Genomic DNA, 27,556 nt, shown 5'->3' with positions numbered 1-27,556 from the left:
TATATCTTGAAATGGGTCAACAAAGTTAATACAGAATCGCAAACTCAGACTCTCCAAACAGCATTTATGCACTAGCCTACACTCCTTTCTTGTCATTAAGATCGGACGTGTTTAGTTTTCTCTTTTGAGGTCAAGAAGTTGCACAAAGTGCCTACTTCTTGACCTCAAAAGAGAAAACTAAACACGTCCTATCTTAGTGACAAGGAAAGAGTGTAGGCTAGTATATAAATGCGGTTTGGGAAGTCTGAATCATTAATGGCTCAGCTGCCTCTACCGGGGCAGGCAGGCAGGCAGGCTATCCCTTGAGCACAGCCAGCCACAGGCTGCAGCTGATGACTGTTTCAGAATATGTCCACTGGAGGCTCCCAGCAGTTCATGCGTCACTTCATTCCTGCCGCTGATCATGGCGGAGCTCGAGACAATGCAGTCTGAACTGGAGGCGCCCGAAGTTCTCAATGGGGACGCCGGCGAGAACGATGAGAAAGAGTACGAGGAGCCCTCGGAATCAGGGAAGAAAAAGAGAAGAAAAAAGAAAAAGAATAAGACTGCTGCTCCAGGTAAGACGCATGACATTGTGGATAAATGCCGTTTTGAAAATAGCCAATTATTGAGGGCTCCCATTTGTGCCATAGCGTAAAAAAGCAGTAAAGTCACAGTTGTCCCGTACCTGTGAGGGAAAACCTGGTCCCTGTCCCGTTATGAGGGCAAACTGGCAGATGCACATCTGGAAACTGGGCAATGCCTCTCTCGAGGCTTGACATGTCTCTTCTTCTATTGGTTTGATGGAGTGTTGTCCAATTCGAATATTGAAGGATGTTGCTTTCAACAGTAATAGGCAGATACCAGATCAATTGTCTGTGCATGACCGTGATATTCCAGGACTTTTCAGCACTTGCCTTGAGCTCCACTAGGGCTAAAAAAAATAAAGCATGCTCTAGCATTACATTAATTGCTGACAAAACTATGTGACAAGCAAAGGCTATCTTATCTTGTCAAAACACATGTGGACTTGATCTTATTTTCTGGAGCACGTTGAACTATTTCTCTATAGACTAGAAGAAGTCCCGTTTCAGAAGGGCTAAATGGCATGGCATAATCCTGCAAGGTACCTACATATGCCCTTGGGATATTGATTCCTAAGGTATAGATTGAAATTATGCATGGCTCCTGCCAAGTTCTGATCACAGTCTATGCACTTTCTCAAAATGACTCAGAACCATGAACAATTTACTCACTGAGTGTGTGTGTGCGCGCACATGTGTGTATGTGTGTATGACTTTGCAGCAGGGACAAATGAGGCTGAGGGGGATGGAGATACCGGAGGAGGTGTTGGTGATGTGACGAAACAGTTGGAGCAGCAAGCTCTGCTGGAGGACAAAGAGAAGGAGGACGATGGAGTGGATGGTAACGACTCTTTGACTTCAACTTCATCATCATCATTCACTATCATCATTCTCATACTCAAACTCAACATGTGACACGGGCTTGGTGTCATTTAGTGTGGTGCATTAACAAACTACATCAACTGCAAGAACTGCACTGGGTATTGTGACTGAACCACTTCTCAAGTCCTCTTTAACGTCATTATCACCATCATCATTGTCGTTATTATTCTCATACGGATCTTGAAGGCCCGATTTGCTCCTTTAATCCTACAAACTCAGAATTTGACGTGACATGAGTTTGCTTCTGCTGTGGTGGTGCATTAATGTAACTTCTTAAGTGTTAACTGCAGGCACTGTGAATTGTGACTGAACACGTCATGTTTGCTAAGAGAATAAGTCATGTGTTTTCAACAGATGGAGAAGATGTTGAGAACTCAGCAGGGAAAAAGAAGAAGAAGAAGAAGAAGAAGAAAGGAGGTGAGTTTGTTCTTGCCATTGACGTTGGCATTTTTTACTCCGCTGCATGGTTTGAGTTCCTTCTGTTACATCAGTGGATACACAGACAACCTTTGATGGCTCACAGATGGCATAAAAAAAACATATTGGCATTTGTTTGACCCGAGGAGGTTTGTTTCTTGAGAAGAGATTGCCTCTAGAACACTGTTTGTACACCTGTAATGTTATACACATGACATTATACGTTAGGTAGCTAGCTACCTTGTAAGCATATACTGTCATACTGCTTGTATAACAGGGATCCCTAATTACATTCAGCCATAGGATGATTTTTCCTTCAGCTGATGGCCAGGGGGCCGGAACATAGTTCTAAATAATTTGTACATTGCAAATTGGCCTCAAGAATCCCAAACAGACATAATATTTGACATAAACAGAATCATTTCAATTCTGCATTACATTGGGATACGATCAGATACAGTTGAAGTCGGAAGTTTACATACACTTAGGTTGGAGTCATTAAAACTTGTTTTTCAACCACTCCACAATTTTTTTGTTAACAAACTACAGTTTTGGCAAGTCGGGTAGGACATCTACTTTGTGCATGACACAAGTAATTTTTCCAACAATTGTTTACAGACAGATTATTTCACTTATAATTCACTGTATCACAATTCCAGTGGGTCAGAAGTTTACATACACTAAGTTGACTGTGCCTCTAAACAGCTTGGAAAATTCCAGAAAATGATGTCATGGCTTTAGAAGCTTTTGATAGGCTAATTGACATCATTTGAGTCAATTGGAGGAGTACCTGTGGATGTATTTCAAGGCCTATCTTCAAACTCAGTGCCTCTTTGCTTGACATCATGGGAAAATCAAAAGAAATCAGCCAAGACCTCAGAAAAAAATTGTAGACCTCCACAAGTCTGGTTCATCCTTGGGAGCAATATCCAAACGCCTGAAGGTACCATGTTCATCAGTACAAACAATAGTACGCAAGTATAAACACCATGGGACCACGCAGCCGTCATACCGCTCAGGAAGGAGATGCATTCTGTCTCCTAGAGATGAACGTACTTTGGTGTGAAAAGTGTAAATCAATCCCAGAACAACAGCAAAGGACCTTGGGAAGATGCTGGAGGAAACAGGTACAAAAGTATCTATAGCCACAGTAAAATGAGTCCTATATCGACATAACCTGAAAGGCTGCTCAGCAAGGAAGAAGCCACTGCTCCAAAACTGCCATAAAAAAGCCAGACTATGGTTTGCAACTGCACATGGGGACAAAGATTGTACTTTTTGGTGAAATGTCTTCTGGTCTGATGAAACAAAAATATAACTGTTTGGCCATAATGACCATCGTTATGTTTGGAGGAAAAAGGGGGAGGCTTGCAAGCTGAAGAACACCATCCCAACCGTGAAGTAAATAATAATTGAGTGTATGTAAACTTCTGACCCACTGGGAATGTGATAAAAGCTGAAATAAATAATTCTCTCTACTATTATTCTGACATTTCACATTCTTAAAATAAAGTGGTGATCCTAACTGACCTAAGACAGGGAATTCTTACTTTTATTAAATGTCAGGAATTGTGAAAAGCTGAGTTTAAATGTATTTGGCTAAGGTGTATGTAAACTTCCGACTTTAACTGTATGCCTCTCTATTTATGCGTTGACATATTGGGGAACAGATTCCCTGAAATTAAAATCACTTTGAGCTCATTTTCTGGTGAGCTCATTTTCTGGTGATTAAACATTATTATTTGTATTTATTCTTTTGCTCAGAAAACTTGGGGGGGGGGGGCAAAGAATCACCTGCGGGCCACTTATTGGGGAACCCTGCTGTAGCATGTGCTGTGACAATATGTTACCATGTGTTGCTAATAGCAACAATGGGTTGGACATCTGCAGAGGCTAACCTCTCTCTACTACTCTTCCCCTGTCCTCCTCTCTTCTCGTCCTCCCCTCCCTCCTTCCCTCTCCTATCTGGGCCACAGTGAAGGGACAGACTGACCCTCCCTCCATCCCTATTTGTGAGCTGTATCCCAGTGGAGACTTCCCAAAAGGAGAGGAGTGTGAATATCCCCCATCTAAAGACGGGTATGTCACCTCTACCAAGTGCATTAGCTTTATGCAGTGCGGTGGTCATAGATCCTATCGAGGCCTCTGTGGTTTACAGTCCATCATACTTCATACTCTGATACCTAATACAAATATTGGATGTGCCTCAATTCTGTCTTTATCCACTTTATTGGTTTGATCAAGGTTAAATATAATAACGAATTAGACACAAACTCATCTATAGCTGCATACACTGCATTAAAATGTACACACACTACCGGTATGTTCATCTATACCTGCATTATAAACTGCAGTGTATGCTGCAACATTTCCTGAACGTTTTGTTTGACATCATAATCCCATTAGAAAACATTTGCATAATGAGATGATAAAGAATGTGCTGTCTGTGGGGTGTGTGTACAGAAAGTGTGTGTGTGTGTGTGTGTGTGTGTGCATTTGTGACTGTACATACATGTCTGTGTGTGTGTATGTCTCCGTGTGACTCCATGTGACACCGGCGTGTGCTCACACACACACGCACACACACACACATACGAAAACACACATGGAGTGTGTGTTCCTCACCACCAGGCGCAGTGCAGCGTGGAGGACCACCCATGAGGAGAAGAGGGTCCTAGACAAGGCTAACGAGGAGATGTGGAATGACTTCCGTCAGGCTGCCGAGGCCCACAGACAGGTCCGAAACTACGTCAATACCTGGATCAAACCTGGGATGACCATGATTGACATCTGGTGAGGTTCATTCACAAATCATATAGGCCTTGGTACTTTACAAACTGTCATGTTATACTACTTGCCTGTTGTTCACTTCAGTCATATTGTTTATTGATGCATTTGAGATTCTTGAGTGATTCTCAGTCCTGCACCTGGAGAGTCGCCGTAACTGTAGGTTTTCTGTCCTAGATCAGCAGTGAAACACCTGATTTCGTTCATCAACGGATCTTTAACACCTTGATTAGCTAAATCAGGTGTTTCACTGCTGAGCTGGTTCTGGAGCGCAACAGGGGCAAAATTGAAGATCATTGAGTGAGACTTTATTAACCTGCATGGTTAACCTGTGTTGCTGTGAAAGTGAAAATATCCTGAATGTGACACCTGTCCATGTCTGCCGTGGTCCCTGTCTGTCAGTGAGCGGTTGGCGGACTGCTCTATAAGTGAGACTTTATTCAATTGTACGGTTAACCTAAAAAAATACAAAATAATGGAAACACTTGAGGAAATGAGGGATACAAATTACATTGAAAGCAGGTGATTCCACACAGGTGTGGTTCCTGAGCTAATTAAGCAATTAACGTTCTACCATGCTTAGGGTCATGTATAAAAATGTAGGGCAGGTCATTATTTTGCCTACCATGGCTATGCCCCCATAGGATAACAATTCTTCCATCCACAGGGCACTAGTGGTCACTTTATTGTTTGATGAGCATGAATACTATGTAAACCATATGCCATGGCCATCTCAGTCACCAGATCGTAACCCAATTGAACACTTATGAGAGATTATGGAGTGGTGCCTGAGACAATTTTCCACCACCATCACCAAAACACGAAATGATGGAATTGCTCGTGGAACAGTGGTGTCGACACTTGTAGAATATATGGCAAAGTGCTTTGAAGTTGTTCTGGCTCGTGGTGGCCTAACACTTTATGTTAGGTGTTTCCTTTGTTGTGGCAGTCACCTGTATGTTGCTGAAGTGAACATATCCTGAATGTTAAACCTGACCTCTTGTGTCAACAGTGAGCGGTTGGAGGGTTGTAGTAGGAGGCTAATCAAGGAGAATGGTCTGAAGGCTGGCCTGGCATTCCCCACTGGCTGCTCCATCAACCACGTTGCTGCCCACTACACACCCAACGCTGGAGACCCCACAGTACTGCAGTATGACGACGTCTGCAAGATAGACTTTGGCACGCACATCAACGGTCAGTTAACACGCTGACACTCAGTTTCTGTTCAGTCTGTAGTTTTGATTTGTGTTACTTCAATCAATCAATCACATTTATTTATATAAATAAACTTTGTCACACACATAAATGGCCAGCACTGAGTTCTGTCAATCTCTCAATAAAATGTTTTTAGAAAGCTTGTTTCAAATCAAATGTTATTTTTCACATGTGCCAAATACAACATTTAGGTGAAATGCTAAGAAAAAAAGAAAAAATAAGTGTAAAAAGTTGAAAATAGAAAATGAAAGTGACAAATAATTAAACTGCAGCAGTAAAACAACAAGCAAGGCTATATACAAGGGGTAACGATACAGAGTCCGTGTGCGGGGGCACCGGTGAGTTGAGGTAAAATTGCATCAGCAGTTGTCACAAAGTGCTTTACAGATACCCGGCCTAATGTATGTATCTGGTTGCACTTGCATTTTAAAGCAATAATAGTCCATCCGCAATACTGCAGGTTTTTGTTCCAGCAATTGAATCCCATCACATCTGATTCAACTAATCAACACCTTGATTAGCTGAATCGGGTGTTCGTTCCACTGCTGAGCTGGTACATAAACCTGGAGTACTGCAGTCTCTCCAAAAGCAGGATTGAGGATCCCTCTTTTACTGTCTACCTTGCCTTACCTGATACACTTGTTTAAGTATAAAATGGTCAAATGGTACTGTAGTTGCATGATAATGAGCTAGTAATTACACTCCTTGAATATCAGAATACCAGCTGAAACAAGCCGTCAGAAAAAGCATTACCTCCTCATGTCCTTTATGTTCATGTTGTTGGTGTTTTAGGTCGAATCATTGACTGTGCCTTTACCGTGACCTTCAACCCAAAGTATGACAGACTACTGGAGGCTGTGAGAGATGCTACCAACACAGGCATCAAGGTAACTCAGCCCATTCATCCATGACTTTGGTTCCAATGGCTCAGTGGGTTAGAGCATGATGCTGGCAACACTATGTGGGTTTGATTCCCACATGGGCCACAAATACTGAATATACTGTATTCTGTCACCGTTAATGTCGACATGTCTGTACGCCGCATGGATAAAAGCTTCTGCTAAATGACCATATCTTGGATACTAGCTAGCATAAGAGGATGTGCGATGTAACTCTCACTCATCACTCGTCTGATAATAAGCTCTGTGGAGATGGTTGATGAATGCTTGTGTACGTGTCAACTCTTGTCCATTTGTGATCCCTGTGGAGAGTGCTCGTTTAAGTTTAAAGCATTTTCCCAGTGTGCAGGGATAGATGTGCGTCTATGTGACGTGGGTGAAACCATCCAGGAGGTCATGGAGTCTTATGAGGTGGAGATAGATGGGAAAACATACCAAGGTATCAGGCTCCTTCTGTTTGTCTGTCTCTCTGTTTGTTGGTTTGTTTATATAGGAAACTCTTTGCCTCTTTTTGTTTGCTGGTTTGATTTGGGAAATTACAATGACAGATATATAAAGATATATTTATATATAAAGATATATACATATGACAACTATAGAAATACTGCAGGTATATTAATACATATATATGATTGCTTTAAAAAAATCTTTCTATATATATTTTTTGCCCTATGTAGTAAAGCCAATCAGGAACCTCAATGGCCACTCCATCGGACAGTACAGGATACACGCAGGCAAGACTGTTCCCATCGTCAAGGGAGGAGAAGCTACCAGGATGGAGGTAACCTTAATCCTCTTATGCTCATTTGTACTGAAGGTTTTTCAGATACTTCAGTACAATTTAATCAAACAGTCTTTTCAGAGGCGTGGGTTCAAATTCCACTACTGCCACCAAATGTAATAGGGACTGGATGTTAAATAGGGACTGGATGTTATTCATTTGAACAGAAGGTTTTTTGAGATGTTACTTCGGGTACAATTTAGTAAAACTTCTTGTTTTTTCCCTGCCATGTTTGCAACAACAAACTCAAGGTACACATCTCCTCTCTTGCAAGTTTGATCAGTTCAGAATGTCTATCTTTTAAAAACGTAGCATATAATTAAAACCCTTGATTAAGTGTTATTGAAAGAACATCTCTAGACTATGTAGAGTTACAACACAGTGGCGAGATGAGCTCGGATTCACATCTCTCTCTCTCTCACACACACACACATACACACACACTCCAACACCTCCTTAGGCACCCTCTTCAGGGCTTTAATTACACCTTTAATCACATTACCAGCCAGAAGCATCAAGTAATGAGTAGCGCCACTTGTTGAAACTCCTTATTGCATCTTGAAGCACATTGCGTTTTCACCACTCAAAGTCAATTAATGACCATTTACCTCACTAAAGGAGAAGATATCGCCTAGATACCTGCATAGATACCTGCCCCAGGAAAGGTACCTTGGTCCCAGACCTGTGTGTGCTGTCTAGTATTCCTGTGGTCATTGTTGGTTGAGGTTCACTAGCCTAAGGTCACAAACCTAGGCTAGTGGACCACCCCACCCCCCACCCCACCCACCCCCGCCAAGACAGCTGCAATGCTTAACTCAGTTTGGACAGAATTGAACCTTTTTAATTGGCAAGCTGCTGAGTGGTGCGTTTTGCTGATGTTTCCAACGGAAGCCAGGGAGAGAGGCAATGAGTTGCTGATGTGGCATGTTTGAGGGTTATATTTTTAGCCGGAGTGAGTGTTGGTGCGTTAGGGCCATTACCCTCTTTGTGTGAGGGTGTGTGTGTGTGTGTGTGGTGTGCTTGCTTACATGGTGGTGTGTGCTTGTCTCTCTATGTGGAGTGTATTGGTGTCAGCGGGGCGTGCCACGGGGCTGCTCTCATTTTGAGTGATTATCTGAGCAGACAGAGAGGGAGGGAGGGTGTCGCAATGTTATCAGCTAATACCACAGGGCCTTGAACAACCACAAAGACCTGATAGAGAGCTGATGAGCTCTGTGTGTTTGAGCGGGGAAGGAGGAGGCAGTGTGTGTGTGTGTGTGTGTGTGTGATAAAGACCTCTTCAATCGATCACACCCAGATTGTGTGTGTGAGAACACTTTAAGAGATGATGGAGTAACTGTAATGACATTGAGAAAAATGTTTGCTCATCTATGATGTTGATTCTTGTAAAAAAAAGGTTATCAATGGTATCTCTCCCTGTTTCCTTGTGGCTGTTCCCAATTGCCAGTAGTGGCTTTCAGTTTGAAGAACTTTGGTCTTATGTAAATTGCAGATGGATTACGGTCAATCAGTTGTTTCTAATCTGCTGAGTTTACTGTGTCCTCTTCTACCCTTATGCTCCACAGGAAGGTGAGGTGTACGCAATCGAGACATTTGGCAGCACAGGAAGGGGAGCGGTTCACGATGACATGGAGTGCTCACATTACATGAAGAACTTCAATGTTGGACACGTGCCAATAAGGTTGGTCGCTCGGTTCGGTCGGTGCTCGCTGAGTGAGAGCCTCACCTGATTTTAATGCTGATTGATGATACGGAACATCAATGCTAAGTGGAATGCTACACTGAGTGTACAAAACATTACGAACACAGGCATAGACTGACCAGGTGAAAGCTATCCCTTATTGATGTCACCTGTTAAATCCACTTCAATCAGTGTAGATGAGGGAGGAGACATGGATTGTGTAATCTTGCCATTCAGAGGGTGAATGGTCAAGACAAAACCTTTGAACGGGTTATGGTAGTAGGTGCCAGGCGCACCAGTTTGAGTATTAAGAACTGCAACGCTGCTGGGTTTTTCGCGCTCAACAGTTTCCCATGTGTATCAAGAATTTTTTAAATGTACCTTTATTTTACTAGGCAAGTCAGTTAAGAACAAATTCCTATTTTCAATGACAGCCTAGGAACAGTGGGTTAACTGCCTGTTCAGGGGCAGAACGACAGATTTGCACTTTGTCAGCTCGGGGGGTTTGAACTTGTAACCTTCCAGGTTACTAGTCCGGAGCTCTAACCACTAGGCTACCCTGCCGCACCGAATGGTCCACCACCCAAAGGACATCCAGCCAACTTGACACAAATGTAGAAAGCATTGGAGTCAACATGGGCCAGCATCCCTGTGGAACGCTTTCAACACATTGTAGAGTCCATGCCCCGATGAATTGAGGCTGTTCTGAGGGCAAAAGGGGGCGCAACTCAATATTAGGAAGGTGTTCCTAATGTTTTGTATACTCTGTAGATTTAATTTGGTCTTGACTCTGTTAAAGACATCAGAGACACTCATGGCACTCAAGGGCATTGACAATGTGCAGAATGACAGCTTTTACAAATGATCTCGCTTCCCAAATAACTACTCATTATTGCGATCAAGATTTGTGAATTATTCTTACACTATGACTACACCGGGCCCTGAGCGTGTGTTGATTTTGTTTATCCCCACCAGACATGATCTTGACACTCAGCTTAAAATACCAAAACCAACTGTGAACCAACTGTATTCACTTGGGGACAGGTCGAAACACACATGAAACATGCATGGACATTTAGGTGGATAGCTGTTGCTAGCAGTTTGTCCTGGCAGATGAACATTGGGTTGTTATTTTACCTGATCATGCACATGTTCCCCTTTTTATCAGGTTCTTTGTAGAATTTTGACCCGGATCATACAAAAATGGTGTGTTTCTCATCAATAAAAAAAGGAACCTAGTTAGTTGTTAGTTGTCTTTGATTAATATCTCCTCGTTCGTCTTTCAAGCAAACAAGTGAGGTTGTATCTTCGTGAAAACCAATAAGGAGATGGGAGAGGCAGGACTTGCAGCGTGTCAAGCGTCTCAAATTAACCTAACGTAGCAGGCAAAATAAGGAATGCCTGAACGGGGTACACATCCAGTTTTCAGGGATAAAGAAAGCTAGGTTGAAGATACTGTATCCCTAAAAGCCAGATGTTTCCGACTTGTATCATTCCCGCTGAGGGTGGTCTCAAATAGAACCAAGTTCTATTTTAGCATTTGTCATAGCATAAGCTCATTGACATGTGCGAGTAGTGTAGATGAAATGATTGACTAACATGTATGTGTACATTCATTTTTGCAACACTCACGCATACAATGTGGCCGATGTAGTCAGGGTGTTAGGACTGTATTGACCTGTTATTTAAAAAAACATACTTATCACTGAAGGGCATTGGTGCACGCCTCACATTTTCTACTGCTTGAGTACCGGAATATTAAATTAAAATGAGTACTATTAAACTAAATTAAAATGAGTACTGGCACCTTTTTCATTCTACTTCAAGCGCTGCTGAAGGGTTACTGTCACTACTTTCCTGTGTGTTCCCTCTCCTCTCTCCCTGTTCTGCGTCAAGACTTCCCAGGGCCAAGCATCTGCTAAACGTGATCAATGAGAACTTCGGGACATTGGCGTTCTGCCGCCGCTGGTTGGACCGGCAGGGAGAGAGCAAGTACTTGATGGCCCTGAAGAACCTGTGTGACCTGGGTATCATAGACCCGTACCCGCCGCTCTGCGACACAAAGGGCTCCTACACCGCTCAGTACGAACACACCATCCTGCTCAGGCCCACTTGTAAGGAAGTGGTGAGCCGCGGGGATGACTACTGAGCATTTTCCGTAGGCCGGCTGACCTCAAACCAGGGAGAACGGGAAGAGAAAGAATGAGATAAGATAAATCAGGGTCCTGTTCATTAGGGCACAGAACTTTTGTAAATGTTTTGCAACAGAAAATGATATTGAGTGTTTCTTATTGGACAAGTCCAGTTAGTCCCTCTGTGTTGTTTTTTCTTCTTCTTCCGTTTGGTGCCTAATGAACACAACCCAGTAAAACACAGACAGGAATCCTCACTAGACATTTATTCAACGTTGTTGTGACGTAATTTTAAGTTGCCTAAATCCAAACCTTCAGTAGCTTCAAGAGTTTTAGCAAGAGCATGAGACTGGTGTCAAGGAAGTAGCTTACTTATGACATGTATTATTTCAAAGGATCAAGCCAATAAATAAGGGCATATAAAAAGCAAGAAATATAATCTTGACATTTTCTTTATCATACTTACTTGATTGCTATATTGCTTATTTAGAATAAAATGAAATATGCAAAATTGCTCCCTCTGTTTTGGGTGGACACCTCAATATATTACTTAATAGTGCAAAGCTTCAATGCCTTGGAAAGAACCTGAGGAAAATATATATACCTGCTATGAAAGTATTTATATTTCTATATTTTGTTTATCTGCTGTATTTTTATTTTGAGGCCATTTTTTTTTTTTATAAATAAATTGTAATTGTTACAAATCTTATATCGGTCTTTGTTTCTATGGTCTTCACATTTGACTGCGTCATCAGACAGCCACTGTATTCAGTGGAAGAGAAGAGTTTCAAATGGTTCACATTGTGTCATAGAAATATTGTATCCTCATTTTGAACCAAAGGAGGGCGATATTCTTACATGTACTCTCCATTCGGGCTCACAGGCGAGAGAACTAACAGAATTTCCCGTTACACAATTGCGCTTCAATGAGACAAGACTTTTTACTCACTATGAAACTTAATGCATATACAGTAGTACGCCAGAAAGTATGTGGAGAAAACTCATGCTATGATAATGGCATTCATAACCATTGGATCCCATTGGGCTACCTGTGCACTGTTAACAGCATGCAAATTCCAGTCAGACCAGGTCAGCAGCTACAGACCTAGCTTACTCCTTCGAGGCAGCAACACAGGACTCCTTATGCCTGTTGTCTGTGTCAAATACTATGGCATTGTATCTATCTAGATCTAATACTATCTAGATCAGACGCACAGTCACGTCAATTCATCCCTTACTTTAAGTGGCTCATTGTTTATTTGGAGATCAATAAGGGGTTGTTGGGTTGTTTACTAATGAGAGAATCACATGGGGGTCAGTTTCTGTAAGTGAACTTAAGTCTCCCACAACAACCTGGTATGGAGTGGAATCGGTGTTGAGAGCTGGAGGGTAAAACTCAGGTAAACTCAGTGCACCGTTCAAATGCTGAGTACATGGTCATCTTCCAACAGTCCTTCTTCTGCAATGAACCATATGATTCGGCCACAATTGCACCCAATAAAATAGTATTATTGAAGTATTGAATTAGGGTTTACCCCTATTTTTAGGCACTGTGTTTACCCACCAGTTATCTACCACTACATCCCTGAAAGAAATAAAGTGGGCCTTATGGAGATAGACCACCATGAAAGTAAGTGTCCCTCGTTATGTCATATTTCGATATTGAACCTGACAAAGATCCATCAGATGCAATGGTTGATAGAGGACATGAGTGGAGTCAGTTCATTTCTAAACTGGGAGCGTGTTTGTAAGTTTGGCGCTCTAGAGTCCAGTCCAGAGGGCAGATTTAGCGCTGGATGTGTGTTCCCTCTGTCAGGCAGACAGGGGACTGGGGGAGCACACACACACAGGCAAGAGGGAGAGCTCAGGGAACTGAAGAGATTAGCCAATTTATCCCTTTAATGTTTTTTCTTATTCTCTCTTCTGTTCTCTCTCTTCTACCTGTTTGGGCCTACTAAGTTCCAGTCGGAACTCGGTTACCGAGATTTTACATTTAAACTCAGTTCCCTCTCTTAGGTCAGTTAGGATCACCACTATATTTTAAGAATGTGAAATGTCAGAATAATAGTAGAGAGAATTATTTATTTCAGCCTTTATTTCTTTCATCACATTCCCAGTGGGTCAGAAGTTTACATACACTCAATTAGTATTTGGTAGCATTGCATTTCAATTGTTTAACTTGGGTCAAACGTTTTGGGTGGCCTTCCACAAGCTTCCCACAATAAGTTGGGTGAACTTTGGCCCATTCCACCTGACAGAGCTGGTGTAACTGAGTCAGGTTTGTAGGCCTCCTTGCTCGCACATGCTTTTTCAGGTCTGCCCACAAATGTTCTATAGCATTGAGATCAGGGCTTTGTAATGGCCACTCCAGTACCTGACTTTGTTGTCCTTATGCCATTTTGCCACAACTTTGGAAGTATGCTTGGGGTCATTGTCCATTTGGAAGACCCATTTGCGACCAAGCTTTGACTTTCTTTACTGATGTCTTGAGATGTTGCTTCAATATATCCACATAATTTTCCTGCCTCATGTTGCCATCTATTTTGTGAAGTGCACCAGTCCCTCCTGCAGCAAAGCACCCCCACAACATGATGCTGCCATCCCCGTGCGTAATGGTTGGGATGGTGTTCCTTGGCTTGCAAGCATCCCCCAAGAATAAACCAGACTTGTGGAGGTCTACCATTTTTTTTAGCTGATTTCTTTTGATTTTCCCATGATGTCAAGCAAAGAGGCACTGAGTTTGCAGGTCGGCCTTGAAATACATCCACAGGTCCACCTCCAATTGACTCAAATTATGTCAATTAGTCTATCAGAAGCTTCTAAAGCCATGACATCATTTTCTAGAATTTTACTAGCTGTTTAAAGGCACAGTCAACTTAGTGTATGTAAACTTCTGGCCCACTGGAATTGTTTGTTAAGAAGAAATGTATGGAGTGGTTGAAAAATGAGTTTGAATGACTCCAACCTAAGTGTATGTAAACTTCCGACTTCAACTGTATACACAGTACCACTCAAAGGTTTGGACACACCTTTTCATTCAAGGGTTTTTCTTTATTTCTAGTATTTTCTACATTGTAGAATGATAGTGAAGACATCAAAACTATGAAATAACACATATGGAATAATGTAATAACCACAAAAGTGTTAGCCTAATCAAAATATATTTGAGATTCTTCAAAGAAGCCACCCTTGGCCTTTATGACAGCTTTGCACACTCTCTCAACCAGCTTCATGAGGTAGTCACCTGGAATACATTTCAATTAACAGGTGTTCCTTGTTAAAAGTTAATTTGTGGAATTTCTTTCCTTAATGCATTTGAGCCAATCAGTTGTGTAGTGACAAGGTAGGGGTAGTATACAGAAGATAGACCTATTTGGTAAAAGACCAAGTCCATATTATGGCAAGAACAGCGCAAATAAGCAAAGAGAAATGACTGTCCATCATTTATTCAAGACATGAAGGTCAGTCAATACGGAAAATTTCAAGAACTTTGAAAGTTTCTTCAATTGTAGTCGCAAAAACCATCAAGTGTTATGATGAAACTGGCTCTCATGAGGACCGCCACAGGAAAGGAAGACACTGAGTTACCTATGCTGCAGAGGATAAGTTCATGAGAGTTACGAGCCTCCGAAATGGTAGCCAAAATAAATGCTTCACAGAGTTCAAGTAAGACACATCTCAACATCAACTGTTGAGAGGAGACTGCGTGAATCAGGCCTTCATGGTCGAATTGCTGGAAAGAAACCACTACTAAAGGACAGCAATAAGAAGAAGAGATTTGTTTGGGCCAAGAAACACGAGCAATGGACATTAGATCGGTGGAAATCTGTCCTTTGGTCTGATGAGTCCAAATTTGAGATTTTTGTTTCCAACCGCCGTGTCTTTGTCAGACACAAAGTAGGTGAACGAATGATCTCCGCATGTGTGTTTCCCACCATGAAGCATGGAGGAGGAGGTGTGATGATATGGGGGTGCTTTGATTGTGACTGTTAGTCATTTATTTAGAATTTAAGGCACACTTAACCAGCATGGCTACCACAGCATTCTGCAGCGATACGCCCTGCTATCTGGTTTGCGCTTAGCGGGACTCATTTGTTTTTCAACAGGACAATGACCCAACACACCTCCAGGCTGTGTAAGGGCTATTTTACCAAGAATGAGAGTGATAGAGTGCTGCATCAGATGACCTGGCCTCCACAATCACCCGACCCAATCAACCCAATTGAGATGGTTTGGGATGAGTTGGACCGCAGAGCGAAGGAAAAGGAGCCAACAAAGCAGAGCAACAAAGCAACAAAGCAGCCAACAAGTGCAGAGCATATCCTTCAAAACTGTTGCATTCTAGTTGAAGCTTGTTGAGAGAATGGCAAGAGTGTGCAGAGCTGTCAAGGCAAAGGGGGGCTACTTCAAAGAATCTAAAATATGTTTTGATTTGTTTAACACTTTTCTGGTTACTACATGATTCCATATGTTATTTCATAGTTTTGACATCTTCAATATTATTCTACAATGTAGAAAATAGTAAAAATAAATAAAAACTCCTGAATGAGTAGGTGTGTCCATATATATAAAAGAAACGTCCCTTTTTCAGGACCCTGTCTCACAAAGATAATCCAAATAACTTCACAGATCTTCATTGTAAAGGGTTTAAACACTGTCTGTTCAATGAGCCATAAACAATTCATGAACATGCACCTGTGGAACGGTCATTAAGACACTAACAGCTTACAGACAGTTATGAAAACTTAGGACACTAAAGAGGTCTTCCTACTGACTCTGAAAATCACCAAAAGAAAGATGCCCAGGGTCCCTGCTCATCTGTGTGAATGTGCCTTAGGCATGCTGCAAGGAGGCATGAGGACTTCAGATGTGGCCAGGGCAATAAATTGCAATGTCCATACTGTGAGACGCCTAAGACAGCGCTACAGGGAGACAGGACGGACAGCTGATCGTCCTTGCAGTGGCAGATTATGTGTAACAACACCTGTACAGGATTGGTACATCTGAACATCACACCTGCGGGACAGGTACAGGATGGCAACCACAACTGCCCGAGTTACACCAGGAACGCACAATCCCTCCATCAGTGCTCAGACAGTCCGCAATAGGCTGAGAGAGGCTGGACTGAGGTCTTGTAGGCATATTGTAAGGCAGGTCCTCACCAGACATCACCTATGGGCACAAACCCACCGTTGCTAGACCAGACAGGCCTGGAAAAAGTGCTCTTCATTGACGAGTCACGGTTTTGTCTCACCAAGGGTGATGGTCGGATTCGCATTTATCGTCGAAGGAATGAGCGTCACACTGAGGCCTGTACTCTGGAGCGGGATCGATTTGGAGGTGGAGGGTCCGTCATGGTCTGGGGCGGTGTGTTACAGCATCATCGGACTGAGCTTGTTGTCATTGCAGGCAATCTCATCACTGTGCGTTACAGGGAAGACATCCTCCTCCCTCATGTGGTACCCTTCCTGCAGGCTCATTCTGACATGACCCTCCAGCATGACAATGCCACCAGCCATACTGCTCGTTCTGTGCGTGATTTCCTGCAAGACAGTGTTCTGCCATGGCCAGCGAAGAGCCCAGATCTCAATCCCATTGAGCACGTCTGGGACCTGCTGGATCGGAGGGTGAGGGCTAGGGACATTCCCCCCAGAAATGTCCGGGAACTTGCAGGTGCCTTGGTGGAAGAGTGAGGTAACATCTCACAGCAAGAACTGGCAATTTTGGTGCAGTGAAGAGGAGATGCACTGCAGTACTTAATGCAGCTGGTGGCCACACCAGATACTGACTGTTACTTTTGATTTTGACCCCCGTCCTCTCACATGTCTGTGGAACTTGTTCAGTTTATGTCTCAGTTGTTGAATCTTGTTATGTTCATACAAATATTTACACATGTTAATTGTGCTGAAAATAAATGCAGTTGACAGTGAGAGAACGTTTCTTTTTTTGCTGAGTTTATATATATATATATATACACACACACATACATACAGTACATACATATACAATACATACACATACACAGAGGCAGTTTCAAACTGCCTCTGGAAGCAACGTCAGCACAATAACTGTTCGTCGGGAGCTTCATGAAATGGGTTTCCATGGCCAAGCAGCCGCACACAATCCTAAGATCATCATGTTCAATGCCAAGCGCCGGCTGGAGTGGTGTAAAAATCACGTCATTTTACTCTGGAGCAATGGAAACACATTCTCTGGAGTGATGAATCACGCTTCACCATCTGGCAGTCCAACAGACGAATCTGGGTTTGGCGGATGCCAGGAGAACACTACCGGCTTGAATGCATGGTGCCAACTGTAAAGTTTGGTGGAGGAGACTGCGTGAATCAGGCCTTCAGTGTCGAATTGCTGCAAAGAAACCACTACTAAAGGATAGGCATAAGAAGAAGAGACTTGCTTGGGCCAAGAAGCACTAGCAATGGACATTAGACCGGTGGAAATATGTCCTTTGGTCAAATGAGATTTTTGGTTCCAACCACCGTGTCTTTGTGAGACGCAGCGTAGATGAACGGATTATGTGTGTTTCCCACCATGAAGCATGGAGGAGGAGGTGTGATGGTGTGGGGGTGCTTTACTGGTGACACTGTCAGTGATTTATTTAGAATTTAAGGCAGACTTGACCATCATGGCTGCCATAGCATTCCAGCATACGCCATCCCATCTGGTTTGCGCTTAGTGGGACTATAATTTGTTTTTCAACAGGACAACACTCCTCCAGGCTGTGTAAGGGCTATTTGACAAAGAAGGAGAGTGATGGAGCGATGCATCAGATGACCTGGCCTCCACAATCACTGAACCTCAACCCAATTGAGATGGTTTGGGAGGAGTTGGACCGCAGAGTGAAGGAAAAGAAGCCAACAAGTACTCAGAATATGTGGGAACTACTTCAAGACTGTTGGAAAAGCATTCCAGGTGAAGCTGGTTGAGAGAATGCCAAGAGTGTGCAAAGCTGTCATCAAGGGAAAGGGTGGCTACTTTGAAGAAACACAAAAATAAAATATATTTTTATTTGTTTAACTCTTTTTTGGTTACTACATGATTCCATATCTGTTATTTAATAGTTTTAATGTCTTCAGTACTATTCTACAATGTAGAAACAAGTCAAAATAAATAAAAACCTTTAGATGAGTAGGTGTGTACAAACTTTTGACTGATACTGTGTGTATATATATAAATTATAGAATGCTCTGGTGAACCAGATTAAGGTTGCGGTGAGTCATCTAATGTAAATAAGTCTAGCGTGCGAGGGCCAAACAAGGCAGGCATGCATCCGGAGTTAATAATGATTGGGTAGGAAGCAGTCAAGGTCCAGTTGCCTGACCAACTACCTGTGCAAAATGCAAGCGTTCACCTGGGTTGAGGGGGCAGATGCACCCATGGTTGGTCCAGGTCTCTGGGAAAAGGGTGATGTGACCTCTCTGGATCCTCGCCTGGCTGCTGTAGTATAGGACCTTCTTTACCTTGACCTCCACCTCAGCATGGGAGCCCTGATCATGGGCCGCCACAATCCTCACCATCAGCACCATGGAGAAGAGATCAACCGATCTCTGTTCAATACTGTTGGTATCAATCCCTTTTAAATTCTGCTGGCACCATCTACTACTGCCTCAAACATGCAGTGTACTAGCATTTCCTTTTCAATTCTGTTGGCATCATTCACTACAGACTGGTCCCAGATCTGTTTGTACTCTATAGCTAACTCCTAGGGTTGTTGTTATGCATACCACCAACCATAAAATAGTAGTTGGCTAACCTCAAACATGCAATGTATTAGATTTCAATTTTAATCTACAGTGTTATCTTTACATATGCATTGTCTGAGATTATTTTAATCTCTTTTTACAGTAAATTCTCAGAGAAAGAGGAGTACAATGCCAGGTGGAGCCACAGGAGACAATGTATGACATCATTCATGGCTAATGCTAAGATTATGTAGTTGTGAAGGCTTTTCCCAGGAACCTTTCCCACTTTTCCCACGCGCATCTTTCTTAATCCCACCTACCATAGTCATACTCCTTGGCACAGAAGAGTTTGGGTTTGCCAATAGTCATCTCCTTACACTCACATTTTTCTGGGAAGAAAGAGAGAATATGTTCATGTCTGTGTGTGTCTGTGTGTCTGCTTGCTTGCGTGTGTATGTAATGACCCATGGGTTAGATAAGATCATACAGTGCCTTGCGAAAGTATTCGGCCCCTTTGAACTTTTCGACCTTTTGCCACATTTCAGGCTTCAAACATAAAGATATAAAACTGTATTTTTTGTGAAGAATCAACAACAAGTGGGACACAATCATGAAGTGGAACGACATTTATTGGATATTTCAAACTTTTTTAACAAATCAAAAACTGAAAAATTGGGCGTGCAAAATTATTCAGCCCCCTTAAGTTAATACTTTGTAGCGCCACCTTTTGCTGCGATTACAGCTGTAAGTCGCTTGGGGTATGTCTCTATCAGTTTTGCACATCGAGAGACTGAAATTTTTTCCCATTCCTCCTTGCAAAACAGCACGAGCTCAGTGAGGTTGGATGGAGAGCATTTGTGAACAGCAGTTTTCAGTTCTTTCCACAGATTCTCGATTGGATTCAGGTCTGGACTTTGACTTGGTCATTCTAACACCTGAATATGTTTATTTTTGAACCATTCCATTGTAGATTTTGCTTTATGTTTTGGATCATTGTCTTGTTGGAAGACAAATCTCCGTCCCAGTCTCAGGTCTTTTGCAGACTCCATCAGGTTTTCTTCCAGAATGGTCCTGTATTTGGCTCCATCCATCTTCCCATCAATTTTAACCATCTTCCCTGTCCCTGCTGAAGAAAAGCAGGCCCAAACCATGATGCTGCCATCACCATGTTTGCCAGTGGGGATGGTGTGTTCAGCTGTGTTGCTTTTACGCCAAACATAACGTTTTGCATTGTTGCCAAAAAGTTCAATTTTGGTTTCATCTGACCAGAGCACCTTCTTCCACATGTTTGGTGTGTCTCCCAGGTGGCTTGTGGCAAACTTTAAACAACACTTTTTATGGATATCTTTAAGAAATGGCTTTCTTCTTGCCACTCTTCCATAAAGGCCAGATTTGTGCAATATACGACTGATTGTTGTCCTATGGACAGAGTCTCCCACCTCAGCTGTAGATCTCTGCAGTTCATCCAGAGTGATCATGGGCCTCTTGGCTGCATCTCTGATCAGTCTTCTCCTTGTATGAGCTGAAAGTTTAGAGGGACGGCCAGGTCTTGGTAGATTTGCAGTGGTCTGATACTCCTTCCATTTCAATATTATCGCTTGCACAGTGCTCCTTGGGATGTTTAAAGCTTGGGAAATCTTTTTGTATCCAAATCTGGCTTTAAACTTCTTCACAACAGTATCTCGGACCTGCCTGGTTTGTTCCTTGTTCTTCATGATGCTCTCTGCGCTTTTAACGGACCTCTGAGACTATCACAGTGCAGGTGCATTTATACGGAGACTTGATTACACACAGGTGGATTGTATTTATCATCATTAGTCATTTAGGTCAATATTGGATCATTCAGAGATCCTCACTGAACTTCTGGAGAGAGTTTGCTGCACTGAAAGTAAAGGGGCTGAATAATTTTGCACGCCCAATTTTTCATTTTTTGATTTGTTAAAAAAGTTAGAAATATCCAATAAATGTCGTTCCACTTCATGATTGTGTCCCACTTGTTGTTGATTCTTCACAAAAAAATACAGTTTTATATCTTTATGTTTGAAGCCTGAAATGTGGCAAAAGGTCGCAAAGTTCAAGGGGGCCGAATACTTTCGCAAGGCACTGTATATATCTTAACATAATGTCAGAGCTGACAATGGGCATAACTAACCTTCTACTACTGAATGTTTTTGTTACAGCTTAGTGACTTCATCACACCTGATTCAACTGATATTCAACACCTCGATGAGCTAAATCAAGTGTTTCATTGCTGAGCTGGAGAAAAAAACGTTCACACAAATAAAACCTACTCAAGACCACGATTGACAATCACTGCTGTTATGTTGACCATGGCAACCCATACCAGGCAATAGTAACAACATAGTAACAAGTCAGACATAAGAGGGAGGGAGACGTGGATACCACCACAACGGACACCATTGTCATCACCATGGAGATAGTTGCCCATGTCAGGCCAAAGGAATAACAAATAAAACAAATAATTCCCTTTCTCTCTTACTTGTGCAAGAGTCAGAGGCTGAGGGTTAGGGTTAAAAAACAAGTAACAAATCATAACAGGGACAGACAGAGGGATAAGTGTGTACTCTTACATGGACAGAGCTGGGTTACAGCATAGTAACAAAGAAAATATAACAGGGACAGAGAGGGATAAGTGTGTACTCTTACATGGACAGAGCTGGGTTACAACATAGTAACAAAGAAAATATAACAGGGACAGAGAGGGAAAAGTGTGTACTCTTACATGGACAGAGCTGGGTTACAGCATAGTAACAAAGAAGATATAACAGGGACAGAGAGGGAAAAGTGTGTACTCTTACATGGACAGAGCTGGGTTACAACATAGTAACAAAGAAGCTATAACAGGGACAGAGAGATGCAGGCAGAAGTACAGTGCTTTCGGAAAGTACTCAGACCCCTTCACTTTTTTCCACATTTTGTTACGTTACAGCCTTATTCTAAAATAGATTAAATAAATGTTTTTCCTCAATCTACACACAATACCCCATAATGACAAGGCGAAAATAGGCTTTTAGAAATGTTTGCACATTTATTAAAAATAAAAAACAGAAATACCTCATTTACATAAGTATTCAGTAAATCATTCTCCCTGTGCAGCGACACTCCCCATCCAACCTGACAGAGGTTGAGAGGATATGCAGAGAAGAATGGTAGAAACTCCCCAAATACAGGTGTGCCAAACTAGTGTCATACCCAAGAAGACTTGAGGCTATAATCGCTGCCAAAGATGCTTCAACAAAGTACTGGGTAAAGGGTCTGAATACTTATGTAACTGTGATATTTCAGTGTTTAATTTTTAATACATTTGCAATAAAAAAAAATCTATCTACACACAGTAACCCACATTATGGGGTATTGTGTGTAGATTGATGAGGGGGGAAAACAATTTAATCAATTTCAGAATAAGGCTGTAACGTAACAAAATGCGGAAAAAGTCAAGGGGTCTGAATACCTTCCAAATGCACTGTATGTTCTCTTGCATGTGCAGCAGTCGGGGGCAGAGCTGGGTCTGTTGGGGTGTCTGTAGAACCCTCTCTTACAGATCTGGCACTGCCTGCCCTCTGTATTGTGGCGGCAGGAGTCACACACATACACACTATGCCATCCTGATGCCAGCCACACACCCTGGTCAAAGTGACAGCTGTCTGCATGTCTGCACACTTACACTCTAAAAAGAAAGAGTAAACACATTTCTGTTTTCCTATAGACCTTATTACTGCGACAATGATCGACGTGAAAATATGTTGATCCGCACAGGAAAAATAACAAGATGTTTGACAGCGTTCTAATCCAGTGTGATTCGGGTTCAATCTGTTTTCTCAAAGGTACAGATAATAGGTTTCACTAATATTTGCATCGATAAATCAATGGCATCCTGACTAACAAAAATAAAATGTACTGTACATATTGAATCATACATTTACTAGTGAAGATGTCTGGCGGTGGCTGTCTATATTGTGCAATGTACGTGGTTTTGCCTGTTGACCTTCCTGGCCCTGTAAGACTCCCTCTTGCATTCATGCGGTGCTCCTATGATACCATTGGCAACTTGCCAAGGCTGTTCGTTGTAGAGGGGAGCACAGCGCTCACAGTGGTCGCCGGCTGTTTTGTGTCTGCACACACACCTCCCGTGGACCTGCCACAAGGGAGGGAGGGAGCAGTGTCTTACATATGTATTACTGGATTACTGTTACAGACAGATACACACAGCTACACGCACACCCCCTGTGGATCTGCCACAGGAGTAAAAGAGGGACTGTGCCCTCACAGTCCCTGGCAAAGTACCTGGGTTAAAAGAAAATAGGTGTATTTTGACCCCAGAGCATAACACATCAAAGCATGAATTAAAACACTTACTTCCAAAGTGGTCCTCGATGGTGCCTGAGGGTCTTCCAGGTCTGTCCGTGGCCCTGGGAACGTTCCAGCAGCATGGCAGAGAGGCGGGGGGAACGGAACACCAGGATCAGGTGGGTGAAGTAGAACTCTGTCTCCAGGTCTAGTTGGAGGGTCTCGGTCTCCACCCTCTCTGCAGACTGCCACCATGTATCTGGGTATTCAAAGGACGAGTCGGTCATGGCAGTGGCTAGGTGGGCCTGGTGGGGGAGGGCTGTGTTGCACTTGCTGCATTTGGGTACTGCTGGGCAGGAAGACTCCTTGTGGGGAGAACTAGAAGTATGTTGGTAGGAGCAGTAGGACTCTGTGGAGTTGGATCCACACACAGACTGGGTGAGTAGTCCTCGAACCCAAGGCTAGGTTCCCCATGCGAGGGTTACAGGCCCTGCCAGCACAGCTCTCCACTGCTGGCTCTCCACTGCTGGCTCTCCACTGCTGGCTCTCCACTGCTGGCTCTCCACTGCTGGCTGGCTCTCCACTGCTGGCTGGCTCTCCACTGCTGGCTCTCCACTGCTGGCTCTCCACTGCTGGCTGGCTCTCCATCCTCCCTCAGCCCTTTTATTAATATGATACAATCTCAAATGGCACCCTATTCCCTGGTGCACTACTTTGACCAGGGTTTGTAGGGCTCTGGTCGAAGTAGTGCATTGAAGGGAATAGGGTGCCATTTGGGACTCAACATGTATCTTGGTCATTCCCAACACTCTACACATGACTGAGTAGATTGTATCAGAAGTAGAAATTAGAGCAGAATATTATCTCATTATGAAAATTCTGAAATTAAAGTAATAAATTATTGATAAGATGTTTGTTTTATTAAATGTGTATAATAATAAGTGTATGACAATACAATAATTCTTTCCCTTGATAAAATACTCCTACAAGTCTTTGATATATTCCTACAAGAAAAAAAAAAAAAAATACAAGTTGTCTGTATGCTAACCTCCGCAAACCATCCACCCAGTAAGTCAGCTGGACTTTTGTTTGAAGGCCAGTGTGTCATTCTGGTGCATTCCTGCTGCATACCACCGCTTATTACCAACTGTCACTTATTATCACACCTACACTGAACAAAAATATGAACGCAATATGTTAATTGTTGGGCCCATGTTTCATGAGCTGAAATAAAGTTCTGAGAAATGTTCCATATGCACAAAAAGCTTATTTATCTAAAGTTTTGTGCACAACTTTGTTTACATCCCTGTTATTGAGCATTTCTCCTTTGCCAAGATGATCCATCCACCTGACAGATGTGGCATATCAAGAAGCTGATTAAACAGCATGACCATTACATAAGTGCACCCTGTGCTGGGGACAATAAAAGGCCCATCTAAAATGTGCAGTTTTGTCACACAACACAGTGTCACAGATGTTTCAAGTTGAGGGAGCGTGCAATTGGCATGCTGACTACAGGAATGTCCACCTGTTGCCAGTGAATTGAACGTTCATTTCTCTTCCATAATCTTCCTCCAACGCTGTTTTAGAGAATTTGTTGTGCCATTCATCTGCCACAATCACCTCATGTTTCAGCATGATAATGCACAGCTCCATGTCGCAAGGATCTGTACACAATTCCTGCAAGCTGAAAATGTCCCAGTTCTTCCATGGCCTGCATACTCACCAGACCAATGTCACCCATTGAGCATGTTTGGGATGATCTGGCTCGACCTGTACGGCAGCGTGTTCCAGTTTCCGCCAATATCCAGCAACTGCACAGCCATTGAAGAGGAGTGGGACAACAGGCCACAATCAACAGCCTGATTAACTATGCGAAGGAGATGTGTCGCGCTGCATGAGGCAAATGGTGGTCACACCAGATAATACACTGGTTTTCTAATCTATACCCCTACCTTTTTTAAGGTATCTGTTACTAACAGATGCATATCTGTATTCCCAGTCATGAACTGTAACTCAGTAAAATCTTAGAAATTGTTGCATGTTGCATTTATATTTTTGTTCAGTATACACACACACACTGAGACACATAAACATCACCTGACAGTTGTCATCCAGACTACCCTGGACCTGGGGTTATCTGACCCTTGACCACAATAATCAGCCATTTGTGAGCCAGTTGTCTAAGTCATGATAATATCACCAGAGTAAAGGGGGAAGAAAGAGAGAAAAAGAGAGCTTTCAACAAGAGGTGATACACTGTATGTGCGTGTTTGGATGTGTGCCGGTGTGTTTGCTTAAGTTCAACTGCATTGTCATGAATAGGTTACCACTTTGATATTTCACAACAGTGCCTTCAGAACATATTCATACCCCTTGACTTATTCCACATTTTGTTGTGTTACAGCCTGAATTCAAAATGGATTAAGTATATGTTTTTCTCACTCATCTACACACAATACCCAAAAATGACAACGTGAAAATATGTTTTTTGATTTTTTGGAAAATGAAATATCACATTTACATACGTATTCACCGCCCCTGAGTCAATACATGTTAGAATCACCTTTGGCAGCGATTACAGCTTTGAGTCTTTCTGGGTAAGTCTCTAAGAGCTTTGCACACCTGGATTGTACAATATTTTCACTTGATTCTTTTTTAAATTCTTCAAGCTCTGTTAAGTTGATTGTTGATCATTTTTATACATTTCTAGACATCTATACCAATTTCAAGTCTTGCCATAGATTTTCAAGCCGATTTAAGTCAAAACTGTAACTAGGCCACTCAGAAACATTCAATGCCGTCTTGGTAAGCAACAGACTGAACCAGGTTTGTCTCTAGGGTTTTTCCTGGGCTTAGCTTTATTCCGTTTCTTTTTATCCCCAAAAAACTCCCTCCTTGCCGATGACAAGCATAGCCACAACATGATGCAGCCACCACCATGCTTAAAAATATGAAGAGTGGTACTCAGTGATGTGTTGTGTTGAATTTGCCACAAACATAACGCTTTCTATTCAGGACAGAAAGATAATTTCTTTGCCACTCTGTCATTTAGGTGAGTATTGTGGAGTAACTACAATGTTGGTGACCAATCCTCACTTCTCCTATTACAGCCATTAAACGTTGTAACTGTTTTAAAGTCACCATTGGCCTCATTGTGACATCCCTGATCAGTTTGGAGAACCTCCCGGATCTTTGTGGTTGAATCTGTGTTTGAAATTCACTGCTCGACTGAGGTACCTTACAGATAATTGTATGTGTGGGATACAGAGATGAGGTAGTCAGAAAAAAATCATTAACCTATTATTGCACACAGAGTGAGTCCATGCAAGTTATTATGTGACTTGTTAAGCACATTTGTGACCGACCGGCTCAATTCTTATGTAGCAAATTTAGAAATTGTGTCTTTTACATTGGATAAAAGTAGAAACCCAGAGCTACAAAATGGCATATAATACACTGAGGAACAATGGGAAAGGAACAATGGGAATTTTTGAGGAACTGTGGGAAAGTAATTCTGCTTTGAAAGTTGATAAACTTGTAAACTCACTTTTGAGAAAATGGCCTTTAAATGTTTTGGTACTTGGTGAAGAGTTCTTCTTTGTCTACACCCATTTAGCACCATTCACACCCTCTTAAGCTTTAGCCCCACCATCTCCGTTCGCTCTTGGAGCGTTCAGAGCGCACACTTGATGCGCTGGCCGATGTTTTGTTTACCTCTGTATAACAGGAAAACAGCCTAACCAGCAACAATTTCATTTAGCTTTTTTGCCAACGTTTACTGACACCGGCCATATTCCACAGGTGCTGTGCGTTTGTAAATTCATCAGTTATTCTGCACTCTGGCATACTCAGACTGAATTTACGAATGCACCCAAAATGGTTTGTTAAGACATGTAGCTAGCTAGGTAAACAATGAACCTAGCTAAGTAAACAGTGTGTAAGACCATACAATGTGTAAGATCATACGTTAGCTAGTGAGCCAGCCAGCTAACTTTAGCTAGTTAAACAACAATGAACATAGTACCAAATCATGTCGTTACTACCCTGCATGAATCTGCTGGGAGTTAACCAACCAGGTTCAAAGAAAATGGCTCTGAGATATGAATAATAACATCATACATGTAACATTAGCTAGTGAGCCAGCCAGCTAGCTAACATAAGGCTCTAACTAGCTAAGCAAACAGCTCT

At 42.4% G+C, this 27,556-nt stretch overlaps 1 protein-coding gene and 1 pseudogene across 1 annotated transcript; one reads left to right on the top strand and one right to left on the bottom strand.

The window, feature by feature from the left end:
* Positions 1–69: 69 nt before the first annotated feature.
* On the top strand, positions 70–12,066 carry LOC139408720 (methionine aminopeptidase 2-like). The gene is made up of 11 exons (XM_071152964.1): positions 70–557; positions 1,285–1,404; positions 1,800–1,862; positions 3,839–3,941; positions 4,494–4,655; positions 5,662–5,843; positions 6,657–6,751; positions 7,106–7,202; positions 7,441–7,544; positions 9,110–9,225; positions 11,122–12,066. Exons 1-11 carry the CDS (start codon positions 404–406, stop codon positions 11,372–11,374), a joined length of 1,449 nt encoding a protein of 482 aa, XP_071009065.1. The 5' UTR covers positions 70–403; the 3' UTR covers positions 11,375–12,066.
* A 6,610-nt stretch (positions 12,067–18,676) lies between these two features.
* On the bottom strand, positions 18,677–24,013 carry LOC139406587 (netrin-4-like; annotated as a pseudogene).
* Between the last annotated feature and the right edge of the window lie 3,543 nt (positions 24,014–27,556).

The sequence above is a fragment of the Oncorhynchus clarkii genome, chromosome 1 (assembly GCF_045791955.1).
Source record: "Oncorhynchus clarkii lewisi isolate Uvic-CL-2024 chromosome 1, UVic_Ocla_1.0, whole genome shotgun sequence".
Classification (NCBI taxonomy): domain Eukaryota; kingdom Metazoa; phylum Chordata; class Actinopteri; order Salmoniformes; family Salmonidae; genus Oncorhynchus; species Oncorhynchus clarkii.
The sequence above is the reverse complement of the archived record's forward strand: the minus strand, read 5'-3'. Positions and strand labels throughout refer to the sequence as shown.